Genomic DNA, 9,421 nt, shown 5'->3' on the forward strand with positions numbered 1-9,421 from the left:
TGTTTATCTCTCCTTTTCTCAGCTTCTTTATTTTCCATCATTTGTTCTTGTATATCACTGATTCTCTCTTCTGCCTCATTTATCCTAGCAGTTAGAGCCTCCATTTTTGATTGCACCTCATTAATAGCCTTTTTGATTTCGACTTGGTTAGATTTTAGTTCTATTATTTCTCCAGAAAGGGTTTCTCTAATATCTTCCATGCTTTTTTCAAGCCCAGCTAGTACCTTTAAAATCATCATTCTGAACTCTAGTTCTGGCATCTTAATAATATCCGTATTGACTAGGTCCCTGGCAGTTGATCCTGCCTCTTGTTCTTTTTTTTGATGTGATTTTTTCCATCTTGTCATTTTGTCCAGAGGAGAACAGATGAATGAGAGAACAAAATGCTAACAGTGTAACAATGACCCCAGAAAAATATACACTAAACAAATCAGAAGAGACCTTCCAGAAAGTGGTCGCTGTTCTGTTCAGAGAATTGCTGCTATTCTTTTCTTCGATCTCCTGTTGTGTTCATAGGTGTTCAGAATGGTTTGATCCCTATCTAGCTGAATTCCTGGGACCAGACGAAATTTAGGTCTCCTACTCCTCTGCCATCTTGCTCCTCCCCCTCACTGAGAACATAAGACTTAAGAATTCTTAAGGACATCTGAAGATTCACAGAATCCATAACCCCATTGTTTGGGCCTTCCAGATTTGCCAATATGGTGTGTTAACGACTTGGGATTCTGGGAGCTCTGTCTTCCCACCACCAAATTATTTAAACTACTTTCTTTGTTGACTGATGATGATCAGTTGGACCCCATCTTTAGAAAAGTTTGATAAATAGAGTTTAGTCAGCTCCTACCATTTATCCTCAAGCCAAGAAAAGAATACATGCACTACCAAAACTGTTGGATACATAGGAAGTTTTGTCCTCCAAGAGTCTATATTTTGAAATTTTGGAAAAACTCCCCTACTTGATTAATAATGACTGGATAGAAGGTGATGCCAAGAAACTCTTGTTGATACTATAAGATATGATAATGACATTGCTGTTTTTAAAAAAAAAGAAGCCCAGGTTTTTTAGAGATGTACTCTGAAGTATCTAGGAGTGTAATGAGCTGATGCCTTGGATTTATTTTAAAATACTCCAAGGAGGAAGGGGAAGAGAAGACAAGAGAGAGATGAAACAAATGTAGAAAAATATTGATGAATATTGAGTCTGAGTGGTAGTTTATTATTGTCTATTGTGTATGCTTGGAAATGTTTATGTATTTTTTTATATAAAATTTATTATTTCCTACAGATAGGTAAATATTATATACACTGAGCATAACAGTGGTTATCTCTGAGTGGCGAGATTAAGAGTGGATTTTCTTTTGCATTGATATTTCTTTGGTGTGCTCTATATTTCCTGCAAAAAGCATGTACTGTTTTATAATATAAAAAAATGTAAAGTTTTTATGAATATAGTACTACTCCTTACTTACACTTAGTATTCAGAATTTATTAGTTATAAGACATGGCTTTCTGACTCCCCTCCCCTGGCCTTTCCCAAAACAGAAGAATCATTGCTTAACTATCAGATATTCTTTTTTAAAATTAAATTTAATTTATTAAATTCAATTAACATATACTGTGTTATTAGTTTCAGAGGTAGAGGTCAGTGATTCATCAGTCTTATATAACACCCCTGCTCATTACATCATGTGCCCTCCTTAATGCCCATCACTCAGATACCCCATCCTCCCACCCACCTCCACTCCAGCAACCCTCAGTTTATTTCCTAGTTAAGAGTCTCTCATGGTTTTTTTCTGTCTCTGATTTTGTCTGTTTTATTTTTTCCTCCCTTCCTCTATGAGCCTGTTTTTTGTTTCTTAAATTCCACATATGAGTAACACCATATGATAATTGTCATTCTCTGATTGACTTATTTTGCTTAGCTTAATACCCTCTAATTCCATCCACATCGTTGCAAATGGCAAGATTTCTTTTTTTTTTTTTTTTTGGTGGCTGAGTAATATTCCACATCTTCTTTATCCATCCATCTGTCAGTGGACATCTGGGCTCTTTCCATAGTTTGGCCATTGTGGACATTGCTGCCATAAACATTGGGATGCAGGTACCCCTTCAGGTCACTATGTTTGTATCCTTTGGATAAATACCTAATAGTGCAATAGCTGGGGAACCTCCATACTGTTTTCCAGAGTGACTGTACCAGCTTGCATTCCCACCAGCAGTGTAAGAGGGTTCCCTTTTCTCTGCATCCTTGCCAACATTTGTTGTTTCCTGACTTGTTAATTTTAGCCATTCTGATTGGTGTGAGGTGGTATCTCATTGTGGTTTTGATTTGTATTTCCCTGATGATGAATGATGGTGAGCATTTTTTCATGTGTCTGTTGGCTATTTGTGTGTCTTCTTTGGAGAAGTGTCTGTTCATGCCTTCTGCCCATTTCTTGACTGGATTATATCTTTTTTGGGTATTTACTAAGTTCTTTATCTGATAAGATATTTGCAAATATCTTCTCCCATTCTGTGGGTTGCCTCTTTGTTTTGTTGACTGTTTCCTTTGCTGTGCAGAAGCTTTTTATCTTGATGAAGTCCCAATAGTTCATTTTTGCTTCTGTTTCCCTTGCCTTTGGAGACGTGTCTAGCAAGAAGTTGCTGTGGCCGAGGTCACAGAGGTTGCTGCCTGTGTTCTCCTCTAGGATTTTGATGGATTCCTGTCTCACATTTAGGTCTTTCAACCATTTTGAGTCTATTTGTGTGTGTGGTGTAAGGCAATGGTCCAGTTTCATTCTTCTGCATGTGGCTGTCCAATTTTCCCAACACAATTTGTTGAAGAGACTGTCTTTTTTCCATTGGCTATTCTTTCCTCCTTTGTCAAAGATTAGTTGACCATAGAGTTGAGGGTCCATTTCTGGGCTCTCTGTTCTGTTCCATTGATCTCTGTTTTGATGACTGCTTTGTAATAGAGCTTGAAGTCCGGAATTGTGAGGCCACCAGCTTTGGTTTTCTTTTTCAGTATTCCTTTGGCTATTCGGGGTCTTTTCTGGTTCCATACAAATTTTAGGATTATTTGTTCCAGCTGTGTGAAATATGTTGATTTCCAGAGCAGCTGTAGCTACTTAACATATCACCTCACTAGCTTGTATCGTCTCATATAATACAGAGAAGAGTTTGTGGGAAATGAAAGGTGTGTCCCAAATGAAATCATACATAGGGTTATCAGTTAATATGTTGTGGTATGGTTAGTCTCTTCTCGATTCCCAATGGGTTTCTATTCTAGAATGTTGAAGTTTATGTGATTAAAGGAAAGTATACTGTTATTATTACCATCAAGGTCCTTGTTTTGAAGGAGTTGCTAATATTATGCCCTACTATTCTTTTAAAAAGTTACTAAGTTAAATTGGAAAAATTGGAAGTGAAGGTTACTGATGGGAAATTATAATGATAATAATAGTAAGAGCAAACAGTTTTGTTTTGCTTGCTCTTGGCCACATGTTATTCTAAATGCTTTACCTATATTAACTCCTTTAATCTGCACAACAACCCTCTCATGTAGGCTTTATGACTATCCTCATTTTATACATAGGAAACTTAAGCACAGTGAGGTGAGCGGCCTGTCTGAGGTCACACAAAGTGTAAGCAGAGGGGCCAGGATTCAAACCCAGGCAACCATGCTCTCAGTCCTGCAGTGGCACAGCATAGCACGAGGTGCCCAAGAATCGAGTGCAAAGGCTGTAAAGTCGAGGCAATAGAAACCTCACTTTGTTTTAAAATCGAAGTAAATTGACATACAAGGTTATACTAGTTTCAGGTATACATGGAAGCCTCACTTTTTAGAACAAAGATCAAGTATGTAATCCTCTGTTTCAGGTGAAGAGTCTGAGGATGACTCTGATTTTAATGAGAGTGAAGACGATGACGAAGACTTCACTATGGGAAAAAATAAAGTGAAAGAAATTAAGAAGAAAGAAGTGAAGGTAAAATCCCCCGTTGAAAAGAAGGAGAAGAAACCTAAATCCAAGTGTGATACTTTGGGTAAGCCTAGTCCAAAACACTTAATTTTATAAAGGGAATGTATTTGGTTTATTTAGTGTGTTTTTCTTCTCTCTGCCTTTGTTCTCCCTAACATTTTGCCAGTGTTCACTTCTAGCTAAGATACACAGAAGGAAGGGGGTGGTGGGGAAGGGAGAAAAGCAGCTGAGAGTTCTGAGCCCCACTGCCTGTGGACCTCTTGCTAGAATTTCCCTCCTGCAGCACTGACGGCCCCCCTCCGAGACAGCTAGGGTCACCTGCATTTTACGGTGAGAAAACTGAGGCTCAGGTTAAAGAATTTGTTGGAATTCTTCCAGCTAATTATGTGAGCTGCTGGAATTTGCACCCAGGTTTGTCCATTTAGAGCCCAAGCTCTAGCCACTGGACCACATTTTTTCCAGACAACGAACAGGGAAGTTTGCATGATTCTCATTTCTTGCTTTCAATCTTGACTTAGTCTTTGATTTGAGATCCCTCTTGCCACATGTTTTGGGCTTCTTTGGTTTTCCTTCCTTCCTTTTTTTTTTTTTTTTTAAAGATTTCATTTATTTATTTGAGAGAGCAAGAGCACAAGCTGGGGGAGCAGCAGAGGGAAAGGGAGAAGTAGGCTCCCCACTGAGCAGGGAGCCTGACGCAGGGCTTAGCCCCAGACCCTGAGATCACGACCTGAGCTTTTTACTAGTCTAGTGACTGAACTCTATTAGAGTCTAGGTTCCTTGGGAACAAGATCCATGAGCTATACTCTTTGTAACCCTAGAGCCTAATATATTGTCTCATTGACATGTACTGATGAGACACTGTTATGTCATGGCTACAGGTATAGACTTTGGACCTGGTTCCTAATCCTGGCTCAGGTACTTATCAGCTATCAGACTACAGGCAGATTGCTTAGCCTGTTTCCTTATCTGATAGTGTGGATAGCAATATCTGTATCAGAGTTGCTCTGAGAGTTAAAGGTAGTGTGTGTGGAATGCTTACCATACTGCCTTGCCTACAAATGCTCGTAAAAATGGCTATTCTTAGGCTCTCAGTGAATGTTTGTGTATAATAAGAATTTTCCGAATTTATGATATTGCCTTTTTAATTTTTATAAGATTATGTAAGTTTATAATTTTTACACCTATGTGCTAGACTTAATCTTCCTCTGTGAAAAACCTTTTCTATGTATATTTTTTAAAAATTTTATTTAAATTCAGTTAATTAACATAGAGTATATTACTAGTTTTGGAGGTAGAGTTCAGTGATTCATCAGTTGTATATAACACCCAGTGCTCATTACTTTCTCTCTCTCTCTCTCTCTATTTTTTTTAAAGTGACTTCAGGAGACTCTGTTCCAGCTGCTGTGAAATCAGAATCTCAGCCTTCACCAAAAAAGGTTTCTCTTTCTTCAGAGGCCACTAGGAAATCATTACAAATACGCAGCCCTTCAGCTGAAAGCAGAAAACCTAAGTGGATCCCACCAGGTATGGCATATTTATTGATCAAGGGCAGGGGCTTGGAAAATTATCACTGGCAGATGTTTTTCCCTAGTTGTAAATGTTAACACCATATTATTACGTACTCTTCAAAACCAAGGTTTTTAATTGCTGCATTTATTCATCATATGTCATTCCCTTATACTTACATGCTTATACTGAGCATCTAGATTGTTTCTTATTTTCTCAGTGTCATAAATAAGGTTGCAATAAGCACAAACGTCCTTATTTTAGAAATCTGTGGGCACATCCTTGATTATTTTCTTAGGACAAATTCCTAGTGGTGGAATTACAGTGTCAAAGAGTGTTAACATTTAACATTCCTGATATTTATTTTTGGCAACAAATCGGTTTGCTCAAGACCCGCTGGTCACAGTCTGACTGAAACCTCGGGACCTGTACACAGGGCTTCCAGCATTTAACAAATGCCCTCGCAGGCTTGACTTCTCTTCCTTTGTTTTTGCTCCACAGCCAAGCCTCACTGATCCTTTAAGAATTCTTTGACCTTCACTTATCTTGACATTACCAAAAACCTAGTCCAGGCCCTGTTCATTTCATGCCCCAAAGCACCTGTGGCTTCCTAACTAGTCCTTTATCCACTTCCTCTCACCCAACCACATGAACCCTCTAGTCCAGGGAGATTGATACCGTTTTTCTTCCTTAAACACAATGTGTGTCGTCTTCTGTCAGAGCCTCTCTCTGTCCACTTTCCTCCCTCTGGTATGTCTCTCATTTGTCCCTTCTTCTCTAAGTCATTTCAAATCTACTCAGGTTTGGTTTACTTCTTTTCACTGACATTTCTTGATTGGTCCACAGTGGTCACCCCCTGATAACTAGGTATTAATAGACAGATTTCAGTCTGAGTCAGTATTTTTGTATTGCTCCCTGATGTTTATAGCAGCACTATCCACAATAGCCAAATTACAGAAAGAGCCCAGATACCCATCAACTGATGAATGGTTAAAGAAGATGTGGTATATATATATACAATGGAATATTACTCAACCATCCAAAAGAATGAAATCTTGCCATTTGGATGGAACTAGAGGGTATTATGCTAAACAAAATAAGTCAGTGAGGGAAAGACAAATACCATATGATCTCACTCATATGTGGAATTTAAGAAACAAAACAGAAGAACATCGGGGAAGCAAAAAAAAGAGGAAGGCATACCATAAGAGACTCTTAACTATAGAGAACAAACTGAGGGTTGCTGGAAGGGAGATGGGTAGGGGGATGGAGTAATAGGTGTTGGGCATCAAGGAGGGCATTTGTTGTGAGGAGCACTGGGTGTTATATGTAAGTGATGAATCCACTCAATTCTACTCCTGAAACTAATATTACATTATGTGTTACTAGAATTTAAATAAAACTTGAAATATAAATAAAAAGCATTATTAAAAAAAGATGGCAGTCTGAAACTGCATGATTACTTAATGTCTCTTAATTACTTCATCTTGTAAAATATCAGGCACATATTGATTCAACAATTCCACACACTACTAAGTGCTCACCATGATAAGCATAGTCACCATCTGTCCCCATACAACGTTATTACAATATTATTGACTATATTCCCTATGCTGGACTTTTCATCTCCGTGACTTATTTATTTCATAACTGGAAGTTTGTACGTCTTAACCCCTTTATCCCCCTTATCTGTTTCACCCATCCACTCCCACCCCCAATCAGAGAAGGACAAATACCATATAATGTCACTTAAATAAACGTATAAATAAAAAGAATATTTGTCATGTTTACAATAATTTAATATTTGAAAAAATAGATTCAAGGAGTATTTGTAAAAATTGAAGCATTTTCAAAAAATGCATTGGATTTTTCTGCTACTTTAGAAATTATAACCGCATGCAGTTCTTCATGCCTTTAAAACCAATGTTACTTGCTCCCAACTTACCTGTTTCAGCTTTTGTGCTTAAAGTTTTGGTGCCATTAACTTGCCTTCTGAACATTGTTTGAAAATAGGCAGTACTGTATTCTTTCTGCCCTTTAATACTGTTCATTCTTTTGATCTTGTTTATGGCTTGATAGAACTTACATACCACAGTAATCCGCACCTGCTTTTCTTTTTGCATCTTCTGTCTTAGAAGTTGATCTTTGTTAAGAGATTTCAAACATCGCCAGCAGCAGGTGCTATGCTTTCTTTCAGCGGAATCTGGAAGCAGCGGCTGCAGCAGGAGGAAGAGCCCCCTGGCAGGGGTGTCTGTTAAGTCTCCAAGTCAGAGTCTCCGCCTTGGCTTGTCCAGATTAGCACGAGTTAAACCTTTGCATCCAAGCGCCGCTAGCATCTGAGTGTGGTGGTAAACAAATGTTTGATTAAGAGAATCAGAATTTTACAAGTGTGTTTATATTTGAAGTGTGTTTCTATTTAAGGAGGGCATCATAATATAAAGGAATCCTTTAAGGTTATGTGAATTGCCTCTACCTATTTTGTGATGATGTTCTCTGAAGCTGTTCAAGACTTCAAGAAGAGGATTGTTTATAAGAATTATTTTGTGATGTCATTTCCTTCTGAAGAACGTGTTCTCTTTTTCCTGTGTGTAGTAAGTCATTGTCATTAAGTGGTTGTCTGTTTGGGAGGAAGTCCATGTTGCATACTGTTCTAAGAAGATGATGTTGCTTTCCAGCTTTGTCTGATTTATGGCACCTTAACTTTCACTGTTGTGGCTTTATCTGGCAAAAGGAAACATGCCCATTTTTTCCAGGAGACATTTCTGAAATCTTAACTTAGGTTGTGTTGTCAGTTTTACTGCAAAGATGTTTCATATTTTAGCCAAATATTTTTATAGTAAGAATTCAGAATTATTTTACACATTAAAATGGTTACTATAATATGGCATATGTCTCGTACTCAGAAATAGATGTTTATTATATAGCAAATAGAATTTCATGAGATTTTATGAAGCTCTCATTGCCAAAACCTTTAATAAAAGTGGAAGAGTCTTGATATACTCTTTTCCTTCATACCATTACATCCATCTATTTCTGATTGTCTACATTTCACGATTAAATGAATGTTTTGCAAAAAAAAAAAAAAAATGTTAGTCTTTTTGTTGTAAGTATAAGGGTGGGGGAGAGCTGTTTCTTAGAATAATCACTTTGTGAAGCCAGTGATTAGAGGGTGGCTGTCAAGTACTTAGTCATCCCTATTATGATATTAGATAATACAGCTTTTCAGGAAGCTTAATGTGAATTTGTTATGAATAAAAATAGTTGTAGATATTTCACATTTTATGGTGAGAATTTCAACCAGCTCCTGATCACTTTTTAATAAAAACTCTTCAAATCATGTTAACCATTAGGGGCGCCTGGGTGCCTCAGTTGGTTAAGTGTCTGACTCTTGGTTTCGGCTCAGGTCATGATCTCGGAGTTGTGGGTTTGAGCTCCATGCTGAGCACAGAATCTCTCGAGATTCTCTCCTCTCCCTCTCCCTTCATCTCTGCTCCTCCTTCCTCCTCAAAGTCTCTCTCTTTTTCTTGCTCATCATGTTAACCATTAAAACATATAATATTATTGGTTCAGTTTTTCTTGGTTTATAGAAACATCTATGTTAATGTGAAAATAAGGAATTTAGAAAAATGATTAAAGTGAGCATTTGCAGGGGCAGCTGGGTGGCTCAGTCATTAAGCGTCTGCCTTCGGCTCAGGTCATGGTCCCAGGATCCTGGGCTCGAGCTCCGTGTCGGGCTCCTTGCTCAGTGGGGAGTCTGACCCTCCCCCCTGCTCATGCTCTGTGTCTCTCTCTTTCTCTCTCAAATAAATAAAATCTTTAAAAAAAAAGTGAGCATTTGCTTATTGCTATTGTACATTTTTTTCTGTGTATATTTGTATACTGTTGTATACCACCTCACCTACCCCACTGCATCCCCTTCTTAAAACATGTATTCAGTTACAAGGTATTAAGGTGCT

General features: G+C 38.0%; 1 protein-coding gene across 1 annotated transcript; it reads left to right on the forward strand.

Moving 5' to 3' along the window:
* The first annotated feature begins 3,828 nt into the window (after window positions 1-3,828).
* RAD51AP1 (RAD51 associated protein 1) lies at window positions 3,829-9,026 on the forward strand. Its single transcript, XM_081821077.1, has 3 exons — window positions 3,829-4,023; window positions 5,334-5,483; window positions 7,663-9,026. Exons 1-3 carry the CDS (start codon window positions 3,921-3,923, stop codon window positions 7,803-7,805), a joined length of 396 nt encoding a protein of 131 aa, XP_081677203.1. The 5' UTR covers window positions 3,829-3,920; the 3' UTR covers window positions 7,806-9,026.
* Window positions 9,027-9,421: the final 395 nt, after the last annotated feature.

The sequence above is a fragment of the Leptonychotes weddellii genome, chromosome 5, assembly GCF_054177405.1.
Source record: "Leptonychotes weddellii isolate Sample4059 chromosome 5, ASM5417740v2, whole genome shotgun sequence".
NCBI lineage: Eukaryota > Metazoa > Chordata > Mammalia > Carnivora > Phocidae > Leptonychotes > Leptonychotes weddellii.